At 51.4% G+C, this 26,673-nt stretch overlaps 3 protein-coding genes across 17 annotated transcripts; 2 read left to right on the forward strand and 1 right to left on the reverse strand.

Annotated features, from left to right (window-relative positions):
- Positions 1–364: 364 nt before the first annotated feature.
- On the forward strand, positions 365–8,629 carry LOC1269402 (hepatocyte nuclear factor 4-gamma). Of its 14 annotated transcripts, none has more exons than XM_308036.6 (8): positions 365–562; positions 4,857–4,949; positions 5,320–5,533; positions 5,609–5,703; positions 5,880–6,422; positions 6,508–6,607; positions 6,679–6,815; positions 6,895–8,629. In XM_308036.6, the coding sequence occupies exons 2-8, from the start codon at positions 4,901–4,903 to the stop codon at positions 7,545–7,547; spliced, it is 1,791 nt and encodes a 596-aa protein (XP_308036.6). In that variant the 5' UTR covers positions 365–562; positions 4,857–4,900; the 3' UTR covers positions 7,548–8,629. The 14 variants fall into 14 exon arrangements, with proteins under 14 accessions (XP_308036.6, XP_061502402.1, XP_061502393.1 ...); XM_061646418.1 differs by having other exon boundaries at positions 369–640; positions 4,857–5,253; XM_061646409.1 differs by having other exon boundaries at positions 369–640.
- A 965-nt stretch (positions 8,630–9,594) lies between these two features.
- On the forward strand, positions 9,595–12,049 carry LOC1269400 (adipokinetic hormone/corazonin-related peptide receptor variant I). Of its 2 annotated transcripts, XM_001687787.3 has the most exons (7): positions 9,595–10,478; positions 10,558–10,681; positions 10,769–10,917; positions 10,991–11,090; positions 11,171–11,378; positions 11,451–11,574; positions 11,651–12,049. In XM_001687787.3, exons 1-7 carry the CDS (start codon positions 10,315–10,317, stop codon positions 11,844–11,846), a joined length of 1,065 nt encoding a protein of 354 aa, XP_001687839.2. In that variant the 5' UTR covers positions 9,595–10,314; the 3' UTR covers positions 11,847–12,049. The 2 variants fall into 2 exon arrangements, with proteins under 2 accessions (XP_001687839.2, XP_061502418.1); XM_061646434.1 differs by having other exon boundaries at positions 11,171–11,574.
- Positions 12,050–12,062: 13 nt separating this feature from the next.
- Positions 12,063–21,107, reverse strand: LOC1269399 (cartilage oligomeric matrix protein). The gene is made up of 18 exons (XM_308033.6): positions 20,954–21,107; positions 18,883–18,985; positions 18,090–18,153; positions 17,485–17,588; positions 17,163–17,374; positions 16,927–17,080; positions 16,712–16,849; positions 16,460–16,636; positions 16,272–16,389; positions 16,052–16,173; positions 14,910–15,010; positions 14,355–14,716; positions 14,070–14,289; positions 13,703–13,990; positions 13,389–13,623; positions 13,082–13,310; positions 12,465–12,973; positions 12,063–12,394 (listed from the first exon to the last, which is right to left on the reverse strand). Exons 2-18 carry the CDS (start codon positions 18,971–18,973, stop codon positions 12,318–12,320), a joined length of 3,201 nt encoding a protein of 1,066 aa, XP_308033.6. The 5' UTR covers positions 18,974–18,985; positions 20,954–21,107; the 3' UTR covers positions 12,063–12,317.
- Positions 21,108–26,673: the final 5,566 nt, after the last annotated feature.

The raw sequence follows: 26,673 nt of genomic DNA on the forward strand, positions 1-26,673 counted from the left end.
TTTTTTAGCGTGCGACAACGACAAAACAAAGCATTCTATTTGAACTGTTCAAAATGGTGTCAACTTCTCCAATACTGGTGGAACAGAAACCTCTTAAAAGTGTTATCAAAACTACGATTGGTTAAAAGGCTTCGTTTATCATTATGTTATCTCACCCTCAAACATTTCAAAACGCGTCAGAAATAGTAAAATCTATTCTGTCCCTTTTCCCCAGCAAAACCAACACGCTCGTCCGCCAACTGACAATTTGAAATGGAACACATAGCCAATCTCACCACGCTGTACACACCCTACCATCGGGAGGGAAATTCACCACGGTTCACACCGCGCACCGTCTAGCAACCGTGAAATCAATCTACGCACGCATTGGTGAGAATCAGCTGTCAACACATGCACTCAAAAATTAATTGCACATAACTGTAGTGATGTCGGTTGTTTTATGTAATTTTTGTTGTAAATATTTGTAGTCCCAGTTCGCCCAGTGTGGGGTAGTTTTGTTTATTGTTTAGTGCTGTTTCTTGTTATTTGTGTTTGTGTGTGTGTGTATGTGACTACCTGTAAGGTAAACTACCTTGCGCTCCGCACAGTCCCATCATCGGTCGGGTCATTGTGTGCGCTGGAAGGCGATCGAGGATCGCGGGTTTGTGTGTGGCGCTGTGCAGAGAGGATCGCCGTCGTCGTCGTCGTCGTCGTTGTCGTCGCTGGGTGGCGGCGAGAGCACAACCCCAGTGTGCAGTCCGCATACCTACAAGCGAACAAACGCACAGGGAAATCTCGATCGTTGTCGTCGTGGTCGTCGTGGTCGTCGTCGCACGGTGGTGTTGTGTTGTGTGGTTGTACGGTGCTGCGTTGTGTCATTGCGTCACGGCGCTCGGTGCTTGATTCGGCGCGGGGCCCCACAATCGCCACAATTGTCGCGGAACGCGCGCACCATCCCGTGCGTGTGTGTCGTCGTCGTGTTTGTGCCGTATCTTTCTGGAACGGGAAGGCATATTGATAAGGCGCCCCTCTACCCGTCCTCCCCCGCCATACGACCGCGAGTGCAACCGTCTCGTACTGCAAGGGGGAGAGTGTGCCCCTTGAACAGAAGGGTGTGCTTCACAAAAACCACGAGAAAGGGAAGGAGTGCGCAAACAGAGACAAGTAAAATCCACTGCCGAATTGACCGATTGATTGAACGGAGTGAGCGAGAGAGAAAGTGGCAGAGAAAGAGCGAAGGAGCGAAAGAGAGATAGAGAGAAAGACCTGTTGCTTGAGAAGAACAGTGTCGCTTGATCCGATGCACACACAGATGGGTTTGTTTAGTGTGCGCCACAGTTACCCGATCGGAGGCGCTGAACCTGTATTGTTAAGGTAATTGTAGTGTGCTACAGGTGTGCGACCACATACAAGCCCTGCCTTGCAGGTTTGTCCCCATCACCACCTTCCCCATGCAGCTGCCGAGAGTGGCTTTAATCATCCGGCGGCGGAAAGTGTCCGGGGTTTTGTGTAGAAAGTTGCAGCCATCGCGATCGTTGTGTCATGGCGCGCGTTGCGGTGGCAGTGGTGTGGTGGATGCTGTTGTGATGATCGGCTCCCACCACCACCAGTCCACTCGAGGTGGTCGATCTCGATTTTCCGATCGCGACTGACCGAGATTTTTGTTGCTGCTGCTGCGTGCTTTTCTCTGTCTCTCGCTCTCTCTCGCTATCTCTCTCTCTCTCGCTCTCCTGGTATCAGCTGTCGGAGGCTGTGTGGCATGTAAACAACACGTTCGATTCCCAGCAGACCGATCGTGGAATGCGATCCAGAATGGGGGGGGGAGGGTTGGCGGGGTGGTGGAGGAGTATTGAAGATGGCGGGAATGAAAACAAAAACTCCACTGGCCCACCTCCCCCTTGAATATGGTGGACCGGGACAGCAAAATGATTGTGCCCTTTCGGATTGTGGCCCGCGATGGAAGGAATCGCTTCCATTGCAATTGCAGCCGGAGCCATCATTATCATCGAATGCCATTCCATGTGTGTGTGTGTGCGTGGGAGTAGTGTGTAGGGCTGATAAGGCTGGCATGAAAACAGGAACACACACACACGCACACAAAGGGCGGTTCGATTGTAACGAGCATCCTGCAAATCACCTCTCCGATCTGGCGCAAGACGAGGACACACACTATGCCGCAATTATCCTCCCATACTGGAAGCTTTGTCATTCACACAGTTGCCTGGGCACTGAAACGAGGAATCAGGAAGCGGGATAGATGGACCGACCGCCGTTCCTTCCCTGCCAACTCCACAAGCGCAAGCGAAATGATGATCTTCGTAGATGAAATTACATCGATCGCGGTTGGCAGCGGAAGAGTAGTCGTCGGCCTGTACGGATCATCCGCATCACAAGCGCGTTTGTTTGAATAGCGTTTTTGTCTCCCTCCTCGTCAACCGCCCCGTCCTTTCCTCGATCTGTCCTACTCACTCTTTTTTGCTGTAAGTAAATTGCTGTCTGGATGGCGTCGTTGGCGTGTTTGCGCCGTGCTGCGTGACTCTAACAGGGGGTTGTGTTTTTGCCACCGCAAAACACACAATTACGCCAACTCAGCGCAAAAACAGCAGCAAGCCGGGCGCGAACAGAACGTGTAGTACTCTTGGCTGACGTTACTTACGTGCGTTTGCTGTCGTTCTTCCTTGACCATATAGACTTAGGTGTAGACACGACACGAATATTTTGGTCTGGGTGAAAAAAAGAAACACTTTTCAATAAGTGATCGTGTGCCATATTTTTGTACAAATTCCTCTATCCATGGAGGAATATTTAAGATAGGGCCTCATCCCCCCTTTTGGGCTTTACACGCTGTACACGAGAATGCCAGAAACACACATACACACATACTCAGCTAGCATTGAAGTGAAGTGGGGTGAAGGGTTTGCGATACCGCCTGGGGCCGATAATTATCGATAGGGAGTCGCCGCCACGGTCATTGCTACCGGGCGGTGGGATTAGTAGCCCACCACCCGGCTTTACCATTCCTGCTGCGCGAGCGCGCCTTCTTCTTTGCGCACAGGTGACAAAACGCCGCGGAAGAAAACATCAAGTACCCCTTTGGGGGGAGGGGGTATGAGGAGGCGTTTGGGTGTGTCTGTGTGTGTGTGTGTGTGTGTGTGTGTGTGTGTGTCATGGGGAGGATTTATGATGCGTCCGATTAACTGCACCCGAAGGCATGGAATGGGTTTTTTTTTTTTGAAGACAAGCCCCGCAGTAACATCGCGCGCACATTAAATGCACACAATGCGGCGCGGAAGTACAACATTTACCACACTCTATGAGTTCGTGACAGAGAGGAAGGGGTGGTGGTGGTGGTGGCGCGCTAACATTAATGATCACTGCTCAATTTTCCAATGAAACGCGAATGAAATCACACGCCTTCGCGGCACGATCGCGCGTCGTACTTTGTTAGAAGGAAGAGAGAGAGAGAGAACGAGAGAGCAAAGAAGTGGGGGAACGAACACCACGACCACTACTGCTGCCGTCTCTAGCAGTCATCGAGAGAGGACGGCCAAGATCCGCGAAGATCACGTTCTTTGATTGTCTTTTGTCAATTGAGGCAAAAATAAAATAAAAGCAGCCATTGGCTAGTTGCTCTCGAGATGTGTGTGCTTCGTCACCATAGCCGCCACACACTTGCACAGAGATCATCCCTCCCCTGTATCCGCGTGGGCTTTATCCGCGCCTTGTGGCCGGTGGGGCAGAGCGTGAAGATGTCTTGCGGTTTGACGAACAGTTGCTTAAAGCTCCTCCACTAGCTTGTGGCTGTGCGATTGTTCTGTTTGTCTTCTGCCCCCCCCCCCCCCTTCCCTCCCCCCAACACTTAACATCCTTCGCTACACAAGGTTAAACGTCCCCATTATGTAAACGATAATGTTTGGGCACATTAGAGAAGCACCACAGAGGAGGGAGGGAAAAAAAGAACAAGACAAGAAAAAGGCACCATACTCACACAAGATTGACCAATTAAAAAACGCATATACACACACACACACTCTTTTGCGTCCATCTTAGGGTCCAGGCAAACCTGCCGGGCCGGGGGATGGGAATAAATAACATACACACGCACAGACACACACACAAACACACACACACACACACACACACAAGATAAGAGATAAGACCGAAGCTTCTCACGGCTGCCACGGGCCAGCCAATCATTCTTCCCCTCCCGCCCGGGGTCGGTTCGCTCCGTCCGTCGGTGTGGAAAAGATGAGGCTGAAAGAAGGCTCGAGATATTGGTAGGTGATGGAAGAAGTGTGGCAGTTCCTGGCAGCAACGAAAAAAGCACCAGCCATCGCCGCGTAATCGCTCAGTACAGTGCCGAGCGTCGCGGCTGCTGATTAACGCGTCGTCGATTTTCTCGGTCGTCCGATTCCGATTCCCACCGAAGTATTGATCCCGCCCGTGTGGTATTTTCCATCCACCGCAGCCACCGACCGTCGCACAGGATCTCGCAGTGTGTGTTGGTGTGTGTGTTTCTGTGTTGGAGAGGGTTAGTTCTGTTGCGGGGTAGCGGGAATCGGGGTGCGCAGCCGGACGGCAAATCATCGCACACCACACACCCCGTGCGCCAGTGTGTCGCGCACATAATCTCTAGGCGGCCAGACAGCATCGCGTATCCGCGTACGAACACTGACGCGAAGTGAGAGCACGACGACGACGACGACGACGGTGCTGCTGCTGCTGCTGTTGCACCCAGCACGAGGCTACGACGGCCGCAGACGATCGTGCGCGCTCCGAACCGTCGAACCGTCCCCGCACGCGCGCGCGTTGCGGGTGTCTGTGGTAGTAGTCCCCGTCCCGGCCCGGCATGATGATGCAGTTTTTGCCTCTTACAGAATGTGTACCACTGCTCGCGAGCCAATATGCTGCAACGACCAAAATGTCTAACGCCGGAATAGAGTACAGCGAGCTGAACGACCGAACGAAAGGTAAGGGCGTGGGCGGTGCAGGCGCGGGAAGGAGGGATGCTTCCGAGCAAAACTTGTGTTGTGCTGTAACTGCCCCTGCAGCGGTGTCGGTGTGCGGAAGGTGTGCTGTGTTTGTGCCGTTGTCGGTAGTCGGGGAGGGCCCTCGGACGCTCGGACTTGTGGGCGATAAGAATATCTTTCCCCCATCAGACCGGTGGGAGGGGGGAGACGTACGATGCTCTATCGCAGCATATATATAGAGGGTGTTGTTATGTCGGTGTGATGTTGGTGATCGCGCACAATCTTGCCTTTGGTGTTCTCGAAGGTCCCTTCGATTCCCGTGTCTAACGATTTTCTTTTTTTTTGTTCACTCCCTTTTTTCTTGTTCCAGGAAGCCACGACAGCCCGAGCCATACGTCCGATACGGCGTATGAATCATGCCTGAGTCCCCTGCAGCCGAACGATAGCGGCAGCTTCAGCGCAATCAATGTGTGCGCTATCTGCTGCGATCGTGCGACGGGCAAACACTACGGTGCCGCCTCGTGCGATGGATGTAAGGGCTTTTTCCGCCGGAGCGTAAGGAAAAACCATACCTACTCCTGCAGGTAAGCCGGAGCGACGCGAACCGTCCGGAATTAGCACCCGCACGCTTACACTTCCCCTCCCTTTGTTTGGTACAGATTCTCACGCAACTGCGTGGTGGACAAAGACAAGCGCAACCAGTGTCGGTACTGTCGGCTGAAGAAATGCTTCAAAGCGGGCATGAAAAAGGAGGGTAAGGGCAAAGGGACGAGATGTCCGCGGGACGCACATAGACACACAGTCACCCGTCTGCTGCTCCCGGATCTTACGCGATTGATAATAATAATTCCCATCCCCCTGTCTCTCTCTCTCTCTCTCTCTCTCTCTCTCTCTCTCTCTCTCTCTCTCTCTCTCTTTCTCCCTTCTCAGCGGTCCAGAACGAGCGGGACCGCATCAGCTGCCGCAAGCCGAGCACGGACGATAAGAACACCATCAACGGGCTGTCGGTGAAGTTTCTGCTGCGGGCGGAAAACTTTAGCCGCCACTTCGGCGCGGCGCTGGACGAAACGAACGACGCGGAGGAGGCCGACCTGTCGTCGAAGCGGTTCGCCAGCATCAACGACGTGTGCGACTCGATGAAGCAGCAGCTGCTGATACTGGTCGAGTGGGCCAAATCGATACCGGCCTTCGCCGAGCTGCAGCTGGACGACCAGGTCGCGCTGCTGCGGGCGCACGCGGGCGAGCATCTGCTGCTCGGGCTGTCCCGCCGGTCGATGCACCTGCAGGACATGCTGCTGCTCGGGAACAACTGCATCATCACCAAGCAGTGCCCGGATGCGAACATGTCGCCCAACCTGGACATCTCCCGCATCGGGGCCCGCATCATCGACGAGCTCGTCAGTGCCATGAAGGAGATACAGATCGACGATTCCGAGCTGGCGTGCATCAAGGCGCTGGTATTCTTCGATCCAAGTATGTTTCGTGGAGGGGGGGGGGGGGCACAGTGGGCTTTATGTTGTGGGGCTGTGATGTGATTTCCTTTCCTCTCTTCCAACAGGTGCGAAAGGATTGAACGAACCTGCCAAGATCAAATCGCTCCGGCACCAGGTGCTAAACAATCTCGAGGACTACATCTCGGACAAGCTGTACGATTCGAGGTGAGCGGAGACGTGGACCGTGGATGATGAATTGAATGGAGAACTAACCCCATTTTTGTTTTCTTCAACAGAGGAAGGTTCGGAGAGATTCTGCTGCTACTGCCAGTGCTCCAGTCGATCACGTGGCAGATGATACAGCAAATCGAGCTTGCCAAAATGTTCGGCGTCGCGCACATCGATAGCTTGCTGCAGGAAATGTTGCTCGGAGGTACGGTTGGCCCGCCATAGTGCTGCCCGGCTCTTTTGTTTCACTGTTTCACTTACCCTGTGTGTGTTACCCTTTTTAGGCGACACTATCGATACCTCGTCGACGATCACCTCACCGATAAACATGATGAACACCAACAACAGCCCATCCGATTCGTGTGATACGACGCACCTCGCGCCATCGATCGGGGGCCCACCGGTGGACCACGAGGGGGCGGACCCGCTAGTACAAATGTCATCGCTGAACGGACCGCCCGGCTACGGTGGCGATCCGGACGGTCTGCTCATGGACACGGTACCGAGCGCCAACAGCTACTGTACGCGCAAGGCGCCCGATCAGACCACGCCGGATGCGCTCAATGGGCAGCTGCACGGTCCAAGGAATGGTGCCGGTGGTGGTGGTGGTAGTAGTGGTACCGTACCTGCGGACGTCGGATACATGCAGCAACAGCAGCAGCACCAACAAAACCATCAAGTACAAGCGCAGCAGCAGCAGCAGCAGCAGCGTCATATTACGGGCAGCTCGCCGGATGGCACCGTTACGGTAGCGGACATATACTTCCATGCGCCCACGAGTGTCCACGGCCCGTCCTCGTCGCTGCAACTGGACAGCGACGTCGCCATGTTCAACAACAACAATCTGAGCTGCTGCCCGGGCGAGATGACGCACGCGCCGGACAAGGGCTGCGAGATGGTGAAGATCGAGACGAAGCGCGAGCCGGAAAATGCCTAATTCCAAAACCCACCCACATCCCTCTTGCCATTCGCAACTGTGTGCGTGAATGTGTGTGTGCGTGTGTGTGTGTGTGTGTGAGACAGAGAGAGAGAGAGAGGGAGAGTGTATGTGCGTATAGTTTAATCATTTTCGGGGGGATGAAAGCAAACCAGAGAATGGTTGAGGGTGAATGTGCAATTGTAAGCAGAAGGCTAGAGCAGAACCAAGATAGTGCTGCAGAAGCAGCAGCAAGATTGATATTCACGACGACGGTGCACGAGAAGCGGGCAAACAGTTTAGGAAAGGGTTTTTTTTTTTTGTTTCTTTGTTTTGGTTTGCGTTGATCGTGTGTGTGCGTGGTTTTTTTTACATTATACTCTCCGTTTTGTTACGGCAGGTTTTTGTTTTGTTTTTGTTTGGTTAGATTTCCTTACGGTACGGTTATGGGGCGGGTGACAAAGTGGTGACAGGGCGCTAGGCTTTTCTCCACGATCGTCGCCGGTTGCTCTCGCGATCGGTTGCGATTTGACTGCAAAACAAACAATACTGGTTGGTACTGTGCTTTCTGTTTTGGGGTTTCTTTCAATGAAAATGTTCAACGAATGACTGGAGTAGGCAAGAAACAAAAAAAAAACAAGCAAACACGCCCGTGTTTGAAGCTATATAAGTATAATGATGCTAGGGGCTAGTTAAGTAACCAAGTCAAAGTCAGACTCATTCTGTTAGGTAGGTTTTTTTTCTTTTTTTTCTCTCTCTCTCTCTCCTGTACATAGATTTACAACCGGTGGTGTGTGCACATTCGGGAAGGTGATTGTTATACTCTTTGCGTAGTTTAGGTAGTCTCCCATCCCCACCCAACCCTTACCTCCCTTTTCACTCATCCCCTTCGCGCTACGGGATAGCGCGTGTTGCCCGTTTTTCTCCCCCTCTCGCATCGCCCGAGCTAAGGAAACGTGTTCTATATACTACGTGACTTTGTTATACTTCTTCTGTTTTCTGGGACGCAAAAGTGCAAATAAAAAAAAAACGACTGTTATTGTCTCTGTTTCCATATTGGTGGCCAGCAGTGGTGCGTGGTGCTGTGCTTTAAAACAAGGAAATTACGTGTGTTTGCGTTCCGCGTTTCCATTGAATGCTTCCGAATGAATTTAAAACGGGGAACAAGATAGCAGCACGAGTTCCTCATCTCACCTAAACAAATGTGGCTTCCAGCTCCGGGGCCAGACTTTTGCCGACTGTGTTGTCCTAGTTGATACGACAGCCGAGCCGAGGGCGCGCTTGGGTGTGGTTGGTTGCGTTACGTTAGTTCGGCTGCTCCGTTCGCTCGATCGGTGGTAAACGCATTGCCGCTGATAACCGCGCCGGTCCGATGGCGACCCAATGGCGACACAAGCCCGAACAACGGTTCGACCCAGTCGGCCGGCTAGCCTTAGTGCGGGCAGTCTATCTATTCCGCTTCTCGTGCCGCATCCTCGGTGGTGCTGCCGCGATCGATCGATCGCTGGGAGGGGGGGAGTGAATTGGACACGATCACCCCGCGACCGTGTGGCGGCGCGTATCGTTTCGCGCCCGGCGCGGCACTAATCGATCGAGCGCTCACGAGCGCACGAGAACGGACCGGTGTGGTGGTGGTGCTCAGGGAAACCGTGCGGCAGTAGCAGTACATCGGCCGTACCTACATCAACCATCGTCGCGGTGTGGCTTCAACTGTCGTACCACTGGCAGGTGGTTGCGATCGTGAATACGTGAATTCACTCACAAAAATAGTGAAAAATCAACCACCACAGTTGCTCACTTCCGGATGCGTTCGCTCGTTCGTGGAAGATTTGATACGATCGGTGTTTGTGTGATGTGTGTGTTTGCCTGTTTGTGGTACAATTTTTTTTGATGTTGGTTTGCTTACTTGTGTGTTAGTGCAGGCACGGTAGAGGTCTCTTCCCACATCGGTCCCTATCAGTCCGCCCGCCCTGCAAACGCATTAGGGTGCGCGATCAGTTGCTAATCATCGTACAGCCGAAGGATCTATCTCATCCGTATACACCCCTCCCTCCTCGTACATTCAATGCATGCATGTGGCGGTGGCGACGGTGGCAGCACGCCCCATGGACAGAGTAGGCCTGGACTATGAGTTGTTTGGCACGCGCTCAGTGAGTGTTTCGACCGCGGTCGCACATCACAACAACAGTGACCGACCGGAGGGTGGTGTTGGTGGTGGTGGTGGTGTGTAGCATTATTTATTGGTGGCAGATCAAAACCATGTCCGGGTCCGGGGGGAGGCGACGATCGAGCATATATTGCTTGCCGAAGCCTCGGTACAGTTGTGTGCCCGTGTGAACTGCGACATTGACTCTGCGGGTTCGGGGTGTGTGTGTGTGTGAGTTTGTGTCGTGTTGGGGCTAGGATTGTGAAGGTGCTGTTTTGGAGCACTCACGAGTGTGTCTCTACAAGCAGTCGGCAGGAGTTATCTGGCCGACGAATCTCTCCGAACTCCGAGGGCACTTCACAAAAGTGTAGGAACGTTAGTGGCACATGGTTGGGGCAGGGCAGCGATTCGTGAGCACGGGAAGAATCTCGTAATAGACTGTGAATTACTCTTAGTGCGTTCAGTTCATCATTCTAAGGAAAGAATGCCATACAAATGTGTCCGCCTGGTGGTTAACGAAACACGTGCACTAGTGATAGCAGGTTCGATCGTGCTAGATGGATTAGCTTAGCACCGAGCAACCCCTCGTAACAGTTAGCCGCAAGCCGCAAGTCCGGTGCTGCCAGCCAGCCAGCCAGAACAATGCCCAACACAATGGCCGCCCACATCAACCAGCGCATCGAGGACCATCGGAATTTGGCCGACTGGTCGTACTATGCGAACGAAACGGCCGGCGAGGAGTACTACGAGATGCCGATCGATATGCGCTTCAACTCCGGCCACATCCTATCGATCATGGTGTACACGTAAGCGTCGGTGGCCCGGGTGTCGCTGTTCTGTCGCTAACGTCGTTTCTCTCCCTTTTTTATTGCATCCCCGTTACAGTACACTGATGGTGTTTTCGGCCACGGGCAACCTTACGGTGCTCAGCATACTGGCCCAGCGGAAGGTGCGCGCCTCGTCGCGGATCAATATCATGTTGGCGCATCTAGCGATTGCAGATCTGCTGGTTGGTTTGGCGTTGGAGGCATACAGAACCTGTGGCGATGTTTTGGAGGACCGATTCTTTAACACTCATTCTTCCACTGCACCCTAGGTCACCTTTCTAATGATGCCACTGGAGATTGGATGGGCGTACACGGTTAGATGGACGGCCGGTGACTTGATGTGTCGCGTGATGGCGTTCTTCCGCACCTTCGGGCTGTATCTGTCCAGCTTCATTCTGATCTGCATATCGGTGGACAGGTACGTGCCATCTGAGCCCGTGAGTTTTACCGATCGTCCCCGACTTATTGCCAGACTTTGCCTTTGTTCTCAGATACTTTGCTGTGCTGAAACCGCTCAAGGTGCACGAACATCGGGCCGTGCTGATGATAGCAGCGGCCTGGATAATGTCCGGACTGTGCAGTTTACCTCAGGTATGGTTTTTGTGCCTGCTAAGTACCAATCAAGGCCAGTTGCTCAAACAGTGCGGTTCCATTTTGTGTTGCGATTTCAGGCGTTTATCTTTCACCTGGAAGGACATCCAAACATTACGGGATACCAGCAGTGCGTAACGTACCACTACTTTGAGGAGGAAATCTACCAGATCATCTACAACGTGCTGGTAATGTGCCTGATGTACACCTTCCCGCTGATTGTGATCCTCTACTGCTACGGGTCTATCTACTACGAAATATTTAGTCGTACCAATCCACGCAATTTAGGTAAAAGGGAACTCCTCCCTTATCGACTCTCCAACCACGCGCAATATTTTTACCTTATGCCTTGTTTTGCAGAGAGCTTTCGCCGCTCGTCTATCGATGTGCTTGGGCGAGCGAAGCGAAAGACGCTACGGATGACCATAATGATCGTGATCGTGTTCGTCGTCTGCTGGACACCCTACTACGTCATGTCACTATGGTACGTGATAGAGTCATCCATGAGAAGTTCCTTCCAATGTTTAGAACATGCTGTTCCTTCCCTTCTCATTTTACAGGTACTGGCTCGACAAGGAGTCAGCCAAAAACGTGGACCAACGAATACAGAAGGGACTGTTTCTGTTCGCCAGCACGAACAGCTGCATGAACCCGGTGGTGTACGGTGTCTTTAACGTGCGCAAGAAACACACTAAGAAACTACTAAAGACGACACACGAGAAAAGCTGCGGCAGTCATCTGACGATGAGGGCGTAGGAGCGTTAGTAACATGGAGTGAAGTGTGTTCCGTGTTGTTGGTGTGGGAGAGATTTTAGGATGTTTGCTCCATTTTATAGCATAAGATAACGTTACAACTTACAATTACACTACTCACGGTCTGAAATACTCTGTATGTAGCGGCTATGTACGCAATAAACCCGCGATTCGGTGGACGTTTCCATGAAATGGAAGGATCATAATGCTATGTAGAAGTTTTGTTTCATCCTCCATCGCTGTGCGAAGGAAGATCACACGCTTTATTGGTTCGCATTAGTGCCTATTACGTACTGAATAGTGTCTTACTGACATAGAACTGAGGTAGCGACAACTAGGGAATAGTAATAGTAAGGAGTGGAAACACATGGCCTGATTATACGAAGCAGATTGGTGTTGTATATACTGTAAGCGCTACATTTAGTTGTACACCTAACATTAACTCTGCTGACGATCACCCGATAGAGTGCCGGCCTAAGCCCGATGGTCAACCTGTACCTCGCGCTGCAAATTCGGAGGCAGCTCGCGGTAAATCGCCTCCGGTACGTTGTCTGTAGTAAGGGAAACGAAAATAGAAAAGCATTACTCTCGGACGCACGTTCCCCAGTCGACCGAACTTACCATTACAGCGGTACACCAGATCGGACCAGATGATCATCTCCTGCGAGAAGCAGAACACACCCAGCCGGCCGCCCTTGAGCGTGGTGTCGAAGATGTTGCCCGAATCGGCCACCATCTGGTCGCCGTCGAAGATGCGCAACCGGATCAGTCCGATCTTCGGCCGGTGCAGCAACAGCCAGCGGTACGCCGTCCGCTCGGTCCAGCCCACGTTGCGCGGGTCCTTCCAGAGCAGCTTCACCTGGCCCTTGGTGTCGCCCGTGTGCCACAGACTGTTGCGCAGCATCTCGCCCGGTCCGGTCGCGCTGTTGATCAGCTTCAGCTGTATGCCCGGCTCGGCCGACGCACGGAACGGGGTCGCCTGCCAGTACGTCTGGATGTTCTTCTTCCACATGACGGCGTAGAACTTGTGGTTGTCCTGGTAGCTGAAGATGAACCCGACGTAATCGTCATCGATTTCCGTGTCGACGAAGAAGGTGCCCTCGAAATCAACGCCACCGAACGCGTCGTAGCTGCATTTGCGGGACAGGAACGAGCAATTAATGGGAGCAAAAGCAATTAAACAATCTCGATCAAAGCGATCTTCCGCGCAAGCTCTACAAACTGAGCACTGAACTTACCCAACAGCCAGCCCCGGATCGCTGTTTTGTGTTTGGACAATCTCCGCACCCTTGTTGTAGATCACCCAGTTCGGATCGATCTGCGAGTCGCCTTCCGGGTCCAGCACCACCGTCTGGTACGTGCGGAAGTCGGTCGAGAAGATCTTTGAATTGTTCGGACAGTTGTCGAGATAGTTCGGGATCAGATCCAAATCGAAGTCTTCCTCGCAGATGTCACCAATGCCGTCATCTGGAAAAAGTGTTTTGTAAGTATATGTCGCTGTGAGCGGGTGCCACATCGGGTGCAATCAATTTCTTGCCGACTTACTGTTCGCATCCGTCTGATCGGGATTGAACACGATCGGGCAGTTATCCTCGTGGTTCAGGATACCATCATTGTCCGCATCGGTATCGCACAGATCTCCCCGCCCATCACCGTCAGTGTCGAGCTGGTCGGAGTTGGCCAGCTTCGGACAGTTGTCGCGACTGTCCTGAATACCGTCCCGATCGCGATCGACATCACTGTCGCACGCATCACCGATAAGATCGTTGTCGGAATCGAGCTGTGGGAAAGAAATTGGAGCAGAGAGAGGGAAGTCCATTTGAGTTAGATCCTTCTAATCAATCCCCTCAGAAACTCACCTGATTTGGATTGGGAATCATTGGACAGTTGTCGCAAACATCCCCGACCCGATCGCCATCCGTATCGAGCTGGTTGAAGTTGGCCACCTTGGGACAGTTATCGTCCTCGTTGCGAATACCATCATTATCAATGTCCGGATCGCAGGCATCGCCCATCCCATCCTTATCGACATCGTTCTGGTCGACGTTCGATACCGTGGGACAGTTATCGCACGCATCGCCCTGCTTATCGCCCCCATCGACATCGCTATCCAGCTGGTCCGGATTATGCACCAGCGGGCAATTATCCTTCATTTATAGAAAATGGGAAGTTAACTAAATCTGAACTGGAGCAGACACTTAATTTCTCCGCCTGAGTCATTCCTACCGGATTGTTCAGAATTCCATCGTTGTCTGCATCGGGATCGCACGCATCACCAATACCGTCCCGGTCCGCATCTTCCTGGCCCGAGTTGGGAATGTTGACACAGTTGTCAGCGCGACACTTCTCATCGTTACACTGCAGGTTGGCGTCGGGCCACCCGTCCAGATCCTTGTCCGAGCCGCACAGGAATCCATCACCTGCCCAGCCTACCTTACACTTACATCTGTCAAAAAAAGTGATCTTTGGAGCCTTACTTGAACCCTGGAAATCTTCCTCCAGAATCCCTACCTGTACTTATTGTTGCCGGCATGCTTGCACACAGCGTTCTGGTCACAGATCGTCCCATCCAGACACATCCGATCGGATGGCAGACATTCGCGCGACGAGTTACGGATAAAGCCCGCCTTACACTGACAGTCGTACGAACCTTCCGTATTGTGGCAGACCATGTTCGCTCCACAGCGGGCCGACCCGTCCGCACACTCGTTCCGATCCGTGCACCGCTGGCGTTGCATCGAACCGTCGAACGACGTTGCCGTCAGCCCCTCGTAGTGTATGCCGACGTAGCCGCTGGGGCACGGGTCGCACCGGAACCCGGGCGCAGTGTTGGTACAGCGTACACGCACATCACACGGCTCCACCAGATCACACTTTACAGAACGGGCGGTAGGGAGAAGTCATGCGTGAGAAATTACAGGTGCAAAGCTATTGAAAGTGCATTCTAGCAGTTGGCGTATGAGTTAGCAGAAGACGCTCTTCTTTTGACCTCGGCTGGAGACACCCTTTTCCGGGGTCATATCAGCAAAGGAAGCAAAGAAGATGGAGTCTCACAGCATAACCTACCTCGTCCAGATCGTGACAGGCAGTACCGTTGCCAGTGAAACCGGCCGGACAGGCACCGCAGCGGAAGAACGGATGCTGATCTAATCTACTGCAATGTACACCTTAATTTTGGAGGGCGAAGGGTGGAACAGTCAAGTAATGTGTGGGAGACGATGTTTAACGATCGAATTCGGGAACAAGTTACACAATTTGTCAATGGGTTAGGCGCAAATGATTTTGGTTTGGTGATTCACACTTTCGCATCGACACGATCTTCGACGCTCACACTACTCACATTGCTTACATCAAGATCTTTCGTAGGAGCACTGATTCAGGACCGAAACCGATCGCCGATGAATACTCACAATCAGTTAAAAGGCAGTAGTCAACATGATAAATGGTACGATAGAAAAATGGTAAAACCTCAAGCATGCAAAGATGTTTCCCAAAGCCCCCCCCCTCCCTCCCCTCGCATGGTTCTGTTACATCTGTTTCGGAAATGGTCGATAAAAGATTGTTAAGCGAATGTTATATACCCTGCCACAACTCAAACGGAAGACACGAATCGCACCGCAGTCATCCAACAAGATCCAACCATTAGGCCAAACTTACGACGTACGACGATGAGATATCAGTTTTATTATTGGGTATCGTAAATATCAGCTGGTTTGCTAGTGAAGCTTAAGGTTAAGTACATTTGGCGCACCCTGCCAGGCACAGGATCAAACGTGGTAAGAAAAATGGTGATAAAAACATGTAAAAATATGTGAAATTCATTTAACACTGTATATCTATATATATATATCAGCCGGCGGTATGTGTGGACAACGCATTCCCCAAACTGTTTTGTCCACCCCTGGGGAGCGTGTTATATTTTATGGGAACACCGTTTTACATTCACAACTGTTGGTTTGTTCACACACGGGGACACACGGGGCTTTGTATGAGAAGGGGTTTATTGTTGGGTTTTTTTGTTGTTGTGGGGGAGCAATGGAGAAATGATTGGAGAAGCCCCGTAGCAGCCCGCATGCTATCGTACGCTACTGGGACCCTCCGTGGCGACGACCCGACTCGTCGCGTCTCGTCAGGCGTCAGGTTAAAGTGAGTGGTTTTGGAGGGGGTTGTGGTAAGGCGGGGAGCTTGACTTGACTATTACTTCCTACCTGGTGCGCACGGTTTGTCTTCGCAGGCGTCCCGAAACCGGCAGTGCTTACCGTCGCCCTCGTATCCCGCCGGGCAGGGACCGCACTGGGCACCCTCGACCGTGTCATAACACTGGACACCACTGGAAGGAGAGGAGCAAGACAAGAGTAGATAGTTTGGATGTCAGGTTAGTCAGCGAAAGAGCGTAGTTGGAGTTAGTTTGAAAGAACTGCTACTAACTTGAAGCATGGCTGGTCCGCACAGGTCTGACCCGGACGACAGTTTCGGCCATCGCCGACGTATCCACGCGGACAGTGGCCACAGCGCATACCAGTGGACGTATCATAGCACTGCACGCCTGCAACGTTGCGGGAAATCAGGTGTTTTAGTAGATCCTCACCAGGACCTAGGGTACTGCCGTAACTCACCTGGGAAGCACGGATTGCTGTACTGGCAGTTTTCGCGCAACGGTTGCGCCTGCTGACAACCGGCACAGTTCTCGATCAGCCCCCGCAAGTAGTTGATCTCATGCCGCTGTCCCTTCACCTCTTCCTTCAGCTCCTTCACCAGCTTCATCAGCTCGCCGAGAAGCTTCAGAATGTTCTCTACCAGGATCGAAACCACAAAAAGTGTTGAAAACTGTGTCGTGGGATAACTCTGCAATGGGCCTACCAACTTACCATCACAATCACCGTGAATGATCGGGATGTCGCCACGGTTTGCCGAGAAGTCGGTGTGGAACGCTTCCTTGTACTTTTCCGCCGTGTGGTGCCAGTTCCGGATGTCACGCTTCTTGTTGCGCTCCGGTATAAGCTCACCTGCAAACCCCAATCGATTAGCAAATCGCTTTTTCAGTGACAAGTTTACCCAAACTCTCAAGCACTGTAACTCTCACCTTGTACTTTGTTCTTGAGCATCTTTTCTACCGTCTGCTTCTGGCGCGACGGGATGTGGTTGCCGTTGCGGCGCAGTATCTTCTGACAGCTGGCACGGCTCAGCGCCTTGTCCAGGTCGGAATCCAGGAACAGGGGATACTTGCGCTCGCGGAACTACGGAAAACAGATAAAAAAGGCAAGGAAATCCCTATCAATCACTGTCGCGAACGCGATCGTGAGGCAGAAGAGCAATTACCAGCTTGACCGTCGGCTCGTCGCTGCCCGCAAACAGCTTCGACAGGTTCACGTCCAGCTCCTCGGTCGAGGACTGTTTACAGTTCATGTACACGGTGATCGCGCTCTGGTGGAACGCGAACGCCAGCGACTTGATCGTGGTCGACTCGTTCAGCTCGCTCAGGATGAGGTTCTTCGAGTACACCTTCGAGTGGGTGGTGATGTCGATGGTCACTGATCGATGGGCAATGGGTGTGGGGGTGATCGGAAATGGATGGCCGTTAAAAGCGATTGATTTATCGGTTTTCGATTAGGGGCGGCCACCGTAGACCTCATTTGCTTACCTCGCTTGTTTTTGCGATCGAGATAGAAGGAAAATTTGTTCTTCGATTCAGGGAAATCGATCATAAACAGTGCCTCGATGGTGATTCTAAACTTTCGCCGCGGTCTGTGTGGAGTGTGGTAAACATTCGAAATGCCATTGTAATGGCGTGTTTGAAAAAAAAAAAACAATTACAGTGAAGCTTGGATAAGAGAGCAATCGATCAGACGGTTCAATAAAACTGCCTCCCTGTTGAGGTTAAACTATCTCCTATGTAGTTTGGTATCTAATATTGTATTATTTAGTTGACTGTTGGATTGAATTGTGTCCTTTCAACAATATTTAAGTGTAATAGGAAGAATAATTTGGAGCATTAATAACATGCCAACATATTAATTACCGAAGCTGGTTGAAAAACACTGAAAATTGTTTACTTCAGTTAATTTTTGCCATTTCTGAAGTTATTTCTGATATTCTTTCTAATACGGGTCTTCTAGTTTAAATGCTCCTACTTGAAAGATCTCCTACTCTGTCCAGTTGTCTCTCTCTCTCTTTCACTCTCTCTGTTGCAGGAATATCTCTTAACCAAGGTTTCACTGTAAATCAATTAATGTGCCGATCGCTTACCTAATGTGGCGGAGCGATATTAGGAAATCATCCTTAATGTATTCTTCCAGCTCAGTCGAGGCAACTACATCAGAGAAGGAAAAGAGGTTAAGCAAACAAAAAAAAAACAAAAAAAATGTAAATCATTCCGCACCACGTATGTTGCAAAGTGTCTCGCGACTTCTCAACACTGTAATTAGTGACCAAAAAAAAAAAACACACACACACACACAAACACAGTTTCTGGCGCCCCATATAAGAAATTAATTTAAATAAATCAATCAATAGCGCGATCGCGCAATCGCTTGTCGCAGACGTGGGCGCCCGTACTGTGACGTCCAGTGTAGGTTGCAGCCAATGCTCTTTGTGTGTGTGTACAACGGCTGGAAGATTTATGAAGCATTACTTCATTGCGCGCACCTCCTCGATCGAGGGTTTCGAGCGGGGGAAACCAAAAGGGTTCTGGACCAATCGAACGAACCAACAAAAAAACCGGCACCAGCAAGCATCCAATCTGCAAACCCCAGTGTATGTGTATCGCGCAGCAGAGCCAACCGATGTGGGCGATCCGGGCGACAGAGAATGGCAGTTTTGGGCACAAAACTTCTGGCCACAAGACACTGCTGCTGGATGTGAATCTGGTCCATTGCCCATTTTTGGCTGCTTGCGGGGTACTTCGCTTCATTGCTTTTGTTATTCTATACTCTCAGTGCGGTACGAAATGATACGATTTATGGACGGCAGCAGCTGGAATGGATTATTTACGACTAATTGATAGCACCATCCAGGGGTGCCGTGGGGCTCGTGTACTTACCCGGGTCAATCGACAGCGGTTGCACTTGCTGCACGAACGCGAACAGTGCCAGCAGCAGCAACAGCCCTGCCATCGGCAGGGTTGATTTCATTTTGCTCCTTTACTGCCGCAGGAAAGCAGAGACAAGAAGAGAAAGGGAAAATCAGTACGATATACACTCACAGGCCTCAGCCCCAGCTCGCAAAAAAACAGAAGGATCACTCGCGCACACAAACCGGGAAGAGCTTGATTGAAATGTTCATTGCAATTTCACATGCACTACAACACGGATCGTGTACACATGATTGTTGCTGGATCACTTTTCAAGTAAACGCGACAGTTCAGGGCCGGTAGCAGTCTCGTCGGTAATCATACGAAAGCGCCTTGTTAAGCAACAAGGTGGATAACCGGGCTGGAGTTGTTGCAGTTTTTGATGTTTTTTTTCTTGAAATTTAGTGGGACGAACTTCCAAAATCCTTGCACTTAACTCGCGCTCTCTGTTGCGCCATCTGTCGACGGGTTTCGTCTGCAAAAACACCCAACCCGAGCCTTTGCATTGCGGACACGTTTTATTAATTGTTTGATGCTTCGATTCCCACTTTCTTGCTCGTTTCGTTCCCTTCTTTCCCCCCCAGGCGAAGTGTTGTCCCATCCACAACGCCGCAACGACAACACCAACATGTGCATCTAAGGTGTTCTTTTGCCCACCCCTTCCCGATGCCGATCGGTGATCGTTCGCGCGCCGTTTGTCTTCCGAGCGTTACGACGAAGGCGACGAACTAGATGACTCTTGAGCGACATTACGATCGTGTCTCTTCCTGGGCACACCTTTTCACTGTCCCTGCTGCCCGAGGTCCCGAGCTGGAACTGATGGGCCTCGGCATCGTCTGCACAGGGCCCGCCCGTTCCCTGTCCGCCCCCGGGTGCCGGCGGGGAAAAAAGCTTACCGCTCAGGGCTCAGGGGAACAGGAATTCCCATCCAAAAACGCTAAACAGGGCCCCGTGTTCCCGTCCTCGCGCTATGACAAAAGGGCAACAAAAAGGAAGAGAAGGGAGGGGATGGAAAAGCGATATACATATATAAAAAAACAACCCCCGCTCCCCCCTTTCAGACACACGCTGGCGCGGGATCGAGCAATCAAAGCCCGACAACAAACGGGTGTAGAATGGAGGACGGCGCGAAAAGAAGCTGCGCCCGACAGAGAGAGCGAGAGCAGTGTGGGCACAGAGGGTCGTTGGCGGCAGGGCTGAGTGTTAGGCCCGGAGCTTCGGAATTGTGACGCGTAGGCGGTTTTCAAAAGCGAAGCAAAGCGGAATGACGGGGAAATAATAAAAATAAAAAACGCGTGTGGGCAGTGCACGCTCACCGCGTGGAGGCTGCGCGCGCGCTCGCGCCTCGCATACACACAAACCAGGCGCAAAACCAGGCGGTCTTGGGGACGGTGGGGCGAAGGAAAAGCGGTTCTCCAGGCCCCCAGACTGCTCCCCTTTGTCTGTCCGTTCCCACACAGCACACACACCGCGACAAACGCACACACACACAAGCTCCAGCGCGCGTACGTGTTGCCGCGATGACGACGGGAGCCCATCGGGGAACATATGGGATTTCGAGCGACGATTTGCCAAATTCGGACCGGAGTGGTCCGAAAATGGACATGCGGTCCGGTTGCAGCGGACCAGAAATTACCGGACGGCGCGCAAACCCGAACGGAAACCGTTAGCGGGAAGCGTGTGTCGCGTGGTTGGGCGCGTTTTTGGGCAACTGGTGCAATGCTGCGCCGCTTCGCTGTACAACGATTTTGGCCGAACTCGTAAGGAGTCCGTTACAACACGGCGCGCCACCTGACACTGCGAAGGAATCTATTTTCGCTACACACTGGACTTAATATGTCTGCTGGCTCCACTCACTGAAAAGCTTGCTTTAGCACAAGGCACCGTTTTTTGTGACACAAACGAAACGCGCTCATTCACTGCGAAAGGATCGTTACGCACTTCCTGCGACAAGGTCCTTGTTACACGATTCGAGGGCCGCGCACTGTCACGCACGCACACACACACACCAGATGGTCCTTCAGAGACTCCAGAGACTCACCAAAACCCGTGCAAACGATGCGAAGCAAAGGGCAAGAAAAACAGATCGACCAAACGCTGCGGGATCTCACAGCAGACTAAGCCGCGGCGCGCGTACCTTCGGGTCTAGATGCGCCGATCGCGATCATGCTGCGCCCGTACCTCCTTGCCGTCCCCAGGCTGTGTGTGTGTGTGTGTGTGTGTGTATGCTTGCTTCAACAGCAAGAGCGAATAAAGAGAGAGAGTGAGAGAGAGCGCGCTAGACAGGACGTGATCGACCGAACGCAGGGTGAAACTAGTGGAAGGACAGCATAGGAGAGGTAGGGTGGATGGGGTGTCGCAATCGCGGAAGAGGTGACGATCGAATCTTGGCTTTAATCTTTTTTTTTTTTTAGTTTGGTTCAGGGGGGGGGGGGGTGAAACAGATTATGATTACCACCGGGTCGGGTCGTTACGGATATAGGCGACGAACCTGGTGCGCCCAAGGTGCGACGATCTCCATCGATCGAGGATCGTTAAGCCACTAAGCCGCAAGTGGTGGGTGTGGTCCGGGGCGACGAAATTTCGGGCACGGCCGTCCCAAACCACTGTTAAGGCTACGGCGATAAACCACATTTTCCGCCCCAAAAATGCCCTTCCAGTGAGGTGTTCGTCGCTCCCGACACATGAAGAGCCGTCCCATCACGGCATCGTATGGCAAAATCAGCTGTCCAGCTTCTTCCCCGTTGTGACTCCGCGGACCGGAGCGGTAGTAATGGCGATCCATAATGGCCATTACCGTCTAATGGAGGTTTTGACTAATAAAATCGGAGAGAAAAGCTGTCACTGTCGCTGTGCTGTGTGGGGTGGTCGCTCCACGCTGTCCACTGCAATACCCCGAGAAGGAGGAGAACAGTGGATTAGGGGGAGGGTTAGACCGGTCAAACATTGGGCCGTGGCCGGCCGCAACGCTTGTTTTGAACATGTCAAACGGTGCTGGAGCGGCAGCAGCAGCAGATTGTCCAGACTCTAAGCGCGGCCCCGCTAATGGCCCCGCTGACTGTGACGTGAGTGAGTCCCGCTCGTTTGTGTAGCAACATCGTTTAGATCCGTACTTTATGGAGCACATTATCACAGCACAGCGAGGTGACGGCGACGGGTTGGCATAATGTTTTTCTCATTAGTTCCTCCCGGACCCGGGATCGTGGCGTTTTTGCGTGTGTGTGTGCGCGCGCTCGTTGGAAGCAATCTTAATCGGAAACCGTGGGCAGTGGCAGTGCCAGCGCGCGCACATCGGTTCCGGACGTTTTAGCCCATTTTCGCATGTGGTTTGTCGCCGTTTGTCGCCTGCTGGAATGCTGGATGTCAGTGGGCTGCAAAAAAATGAAATGGCTGAAGTTCTGCATGCCCGGCAAAAAAGGGGCTCGTAAAATGTCTGTGCGCTAACAGCTTTATTTGCATTGTTTTCTCGTTAACGTCCCTGTGACAAGCTAGTTTTGCGTTTGTTGTGTGCGTGTGTGTGTGATAGTAATTGGACATGCTTATGCTGCGTGCGAGAGGAAATTAAATATGCAGCGAAATATTAGACAGCTTGCTGTAATGCTAAAACAATTTGCCCGTTTGCGTATGTTTTGTCGATTTCTGCCACGAAAACAAAAAAAAACTCTATAAATATCATATTGCTGGGACTGTGCAGTAGCAAAAACGGAATCTACTGTCCATGTAAATCGAACAAAACCTGCACCAGCGTACCGTGGGCCAGCTGCAGCTATGCTGCACCAACCTTGTGCTCATCATGGTCAATCAGATCGGGCTGGGGGTTGTGAGCGCGATCGCCGGGACCTGTCGATCGGCCGCATCCCGGCCGGGTCGATAATCAATTCATCAATGCAGTGGTCCGTTCTTCGCTGGAGAGCGACCCGACCGCTTTCTGCCTGCTGTGATGCAGATCTCTGCCGGCTCTATTAATTATTGCCGTACGATAATTACCATGCATGCAGGCGCGGCCAGCACGGGTGAAATGGTTGGCATCGGAAAGGGCCACAAAGGGTGCCCTTGAGCTGGTTAATCCATGGACATGTTGAACGCATGATAAAATGATAATAACCAGTGTTGAGTGTAAAGATGAAACCATTGTAGTCTTCAGCTGATAAAATTACTTATGAAAGCGTTAATGTAAAGAAATAAAAAATCCCTGAAGTTTTATGCAATTAATAAATAATACTGAAGATATTTATTAACTTTAAAGAATTATCACAAAAGCTAAATGTAGAAGACAATAAGCTTCGGATTAAAAATATATTTACATGCCTCAAACATATTTACTCGTGAACCTATTTACTTCTCTTCTTCTTCTTCTTCTTCTTCTTCTTCTTCTTCTTCTTCTTCTTCTTCTTCTTCTTCTTCTTCTTCTTCTTCTTCTTCTTCTTCTTCTTCTTCTTCTTCTTCTTCTTCTTCTTCTTCTTCTTCTTCTTCTTCTTCTTCTTCTTCTTCTTCTTCTTCTTCTTCTTTTTCTTCTTCTTCTTCTCCTTCTTCTTTTTCTTCTTCTTCTTCTTTTTCTTCTTCTTCTTCTTCTTCTTCTTACCAATAGTTCGCTGGTTTACCGCGTCCCTGAGCTCATCCTGACTTGTGCTCAATCCCCGACATGTTTTACTATTGTTGTACATAGATTAGACTGACTTTGATCCAACCGACAAAACATTTTTATGTTTGTGTCTGTATTTTTTATATTTCATTCGTCTTTTAAACGTATTTACTGTTTAAACACATAATCTTAATGCCTAGTACATTCTTCTTTGCCAGGATTTTTATTACTTTTTTATTTTGTTTCTTTTGTTTGTCTTTTAATAAGAATATTTTACACTATTTTATTCAGTTGCTTGAATTATTCATTTTTTATAAGTTTTATATGTTTCTAAGATTTATATACTCAGTTTTCTTTTACTATCATATCTTAATATATTTTTTCATTTCATTCTTTTGTGTTGTTGTGCTCCAATGTATGTGTCCGCTTGTTTCGCTTTTTGCAATGTTGCTTTGAATTACTTTTCTTCTTTCACAATCCCACGCTAAAAACAAAATACCAATTCTTACACATTTTCTTCACATTCCTATTTTCATGCCGCTTTTCACTGCTAATCAGTGTAGCTTCCTTCATCGACCGTTGAAACACACGCGCGCGCAAACACACGAAATTATGCTTTATGCTCGTCACAACGCGCGTCCACCGGGGTTGGATTGCAAAACTTCACCCAAAAACCGTTGACAAGGGACGGGCCTTGCCGGTACGGTAAATGGTCGGCGTGTAATATTTTATTGCCCCTAATAGTGTTTCCGCCTTCCTACCCCTCCCTACTAAGGTTGGCCCTTTCCAACTTAATTAGCGTGACGAATTGTAATTTTTACACCATTCTGTGAGTGTGTTTTCTTCTTCTTCTTCTTATTTGTTTCCTCGTTCACGCACGGTCCCGTTTCCTTGCCGCTGGTGCCACTTATTCGCACGGCACTGTGTGATGTCGTGTCCGTTACCCCGCTCGCTCCCTGTTTCGCACCGTTCTGCTTCCTTATTGATTGCTGCGTGTTTACATTCCCAAGAGCGGCACCGCGTGTTGCAACTGTCAGAGTGCGTTCTCGCGTTCGTCCAAAGCAAACGGTGGCGGGCGGTAGTGCTGCCCCCTCCTCCCCCAGTGTCGCAACTGGCGTGGCCGGGATGAGGGGCCGCGCAGGGGCCATTTCTTCCCGTGCGATACACGCACTGGCGCGAGCTCGCTGCGGATGGACAGTGAAATTGAAAATGCAGGTCGCACCCTCTCCCCAAGCAGGCGCGGGGACATTAGTGCTACCGGGGTAAGTGCCACCGTGCAGAGAGCATGGCACACACACACACCGACCAGAGAGCTGGAGCGTGATGTGCGCGCGCGCGCACACACTCCCGAATGGACGCATCGAGCCGTGCTGTTTGACATTTGTCATATGATGTGTGTAAACAAAGTGTAACTCACGCGAAGGGCCTGACGGTTGCGTGCCAGGTGCCAGGGCATCGGGGTTTTTTTTTTGGGGAGGAACTCCGGTGGGCCGCTTCCTCCGTGGGAAACAGCTGGTGGCGAGAGCTCCGGGGGAGATGGTCGTTGGAAGGTGGACGTTGAAGGGTGTTGGTTTTTTTTTTGGTTTTGTTTTGTTGTTCCACCCTGTCTTTTCTCGCCCATGCCTTCGCGTGGTGGTGATGGCGAGCCTTCCGTACTACACGTAAATGCCCGATTGTCAACGCGACGCGAGTCCGTTGTTATTTGCTGCTTTGTTTTGTCCTCAAAAATTGCCCCGCCATCAACGAGCTACAATACCACAACCGCGGAAACACTCGAAATGCCATTCATCCCATCGTGGCAACAACAAAAAAATGTACACAAACACACACACACACACACATGCGGCGATTTAGTACATCCAAGGGAAGTCGTCTAATTTTACCTCACCCCAAAAGAGCGGCCCCAACAAGAGAAAAAAAAGGCGACCGACTGGGTGGTGATCCGATTTCTTTACCCTCCCTAATCCCCCTCGCCACCAACCTTTCCATCTCAACCCTCTCGCCCCACTCACGATCGCATATTATTACGATCAAATGTTGCTCTTTCGAAAATTACAAAAAAAACGGCACAAAAGATCAGGATCGCGCGCGCCCGAGAGCGATGACAAAAGCCTTGAGTAAGCATACCACCCCATCACCCCCAACTCACACCCCCTCGTCCACCTTTACCACTTGAACAAACAAATATTGCTCTCCAACTATACATTGCCTCGGAATCGCGATTACTCACCTCGGCGTGGGGAGGGGGCCGCTCATGACGATGATGATGATGACCAAGCGCCAGTATTTTTATGCCATGCGCCATGCCCATGAGCGGCAGCAGTAGGCGGCTTCTTCCGGCGCCGCTCGCAAAACCCTTGAAACGAGCCCATTTAAAGTAAAAAAAAAGCAGCCGCTCGGCCAGCTCGGCAACTCAACTCATTTTGGATGCAAATTCAGTCCCCGCCCCGGTACCCCATCTTTCTCCTCAACGCCACTCGCGATCGGTGATCGGTTTTTGGGGGGTTTTGGTTCGATCCGTTTGCTGTCGGTTGGGCCCGCTCCATAACAGGTTGCTTTGATCAAAAAGAGGGGGCGAGGAGGTTGCCCCTTTGGCACAAACATACACACACCCCGAACTGTGTGCATTTGCATTTCTGGGGCCAGTCTGGGGGGGGGGGGAAAGTCAGGGTTTTGGGTTGGTATTTGCCGCGTGCTGCGTGAGACGGCCCTCACCATATGTCATCACACTGTGAGTGTGTGCGAGAACGGGATCCATTTCACTTGAGTGCCGTTTCTCAACACCACAACACTCCTCCATCTCCACCCCCTTCTTCCCCTGTAGACGATGTTAGATTGTGTGGTAGGGCCGGCCCTTGTGTCAGCCAGCACGCGAACCGTCCGCTTTAGCATATGGTGAAATATGATTTCCCTGTAGCGCGCGCGTTCTTCATGTGTTTTTGTGTGTCTGTGTGTGTGTGTGTGTGTATGGCACAATAGTGTACCTCCCCCCCCCCCCCTCCACACACACGCACACATTAATAAGAGGGGGTTTTCAGAAAGGAAGGGCGGAGACGAGAGCGTGGTTGGTCAATCTTGCAGATGGCTCGCAAGGAATTCCGTCCGCTTTTCGCTAAGGACGGTTGCTCCGTCTCCAACACCAGGCTCCACACTCGCCACACAAGGTGAGAGCACGGGGG

This window comes from Anopheles gambiae, chromosome 2 (assembly GCF_943734735.2).
Source record: "Anopheles gambiae chromosome 2, idAnoGambNW_F1_1, whole genome shotgun sequence".
NCBI classification, from domain to species: Eukaryota; Metazoa; Arthropoda; class Insecta; order Diptera; family Culicidae; genus Anopheles; species Anopheles gambiae.

Bases quoted from the DNA above. Each gene is read 5' to 3' on its own strand.
- LOC1269402 (XM_061646408.1), top strand. From the start codon at position 4,829: ATGATGATGCAGTTTTTGCCTCTTACAGAATGTGTACCACTGCTCGCG. The intron at 5,704-5,879 runs GTAAGGGCAAAG...CTCCCTTCTCAG, and splicing joins AGCGGGCATGAAAAAGGAGG to CGGTCCAGAACGAGCGGGAC. The intron at 6,816-6,894 runs GTACGGTTGGCC...TACCCTTTTTAG, and splicing joins GCAGGAAATGTTGCTCGGAG to GCGACACTATCGATACCTCG.
- LOC1269400 (XM_061646434.1), top strand. From the start codon at position 10,315: ATGCCCAACACAATGGCCGCCCACATCAACCAGCGCATCGAGGACCAT. The intron at 10,682-10,768 runs GTTGGTTTGGCG...ACTGCACCCTAG, and splicing joins TAGCGATTGCAGATCTGCTG to GTCACCTTTCTAATGATGCC. The intron at 11,091-11,170 runs GTATGGTTTTTG...TTGCGATTTCAG, and splicing joins GACTGTGCAGTTTACCTCAG to GCGTTTATCTTTCACCTGGA.
- LOC1269399 (XM_308033.6), bottom strand. From the start codon at position 18,973: ATGAAATCAACCCTGCCGATGGCAGGGCTGTTGCTGCTGCTGGCACTG. The intron at 18,154-18,882 runs GTAAGTACACGA...TCTCTGATGTAG, and splicing joins ACCGCTGTCGATTGACCCGG to TTGCCTCGACTGAGCTGGAA. The intron at 13,991-14,069 runs GTAGGAATGACT...CTATAAATGAAG, and splicing joins ATGGAATTCTGAACAATCCG to GATAATTGCCCGCTGGTGCA.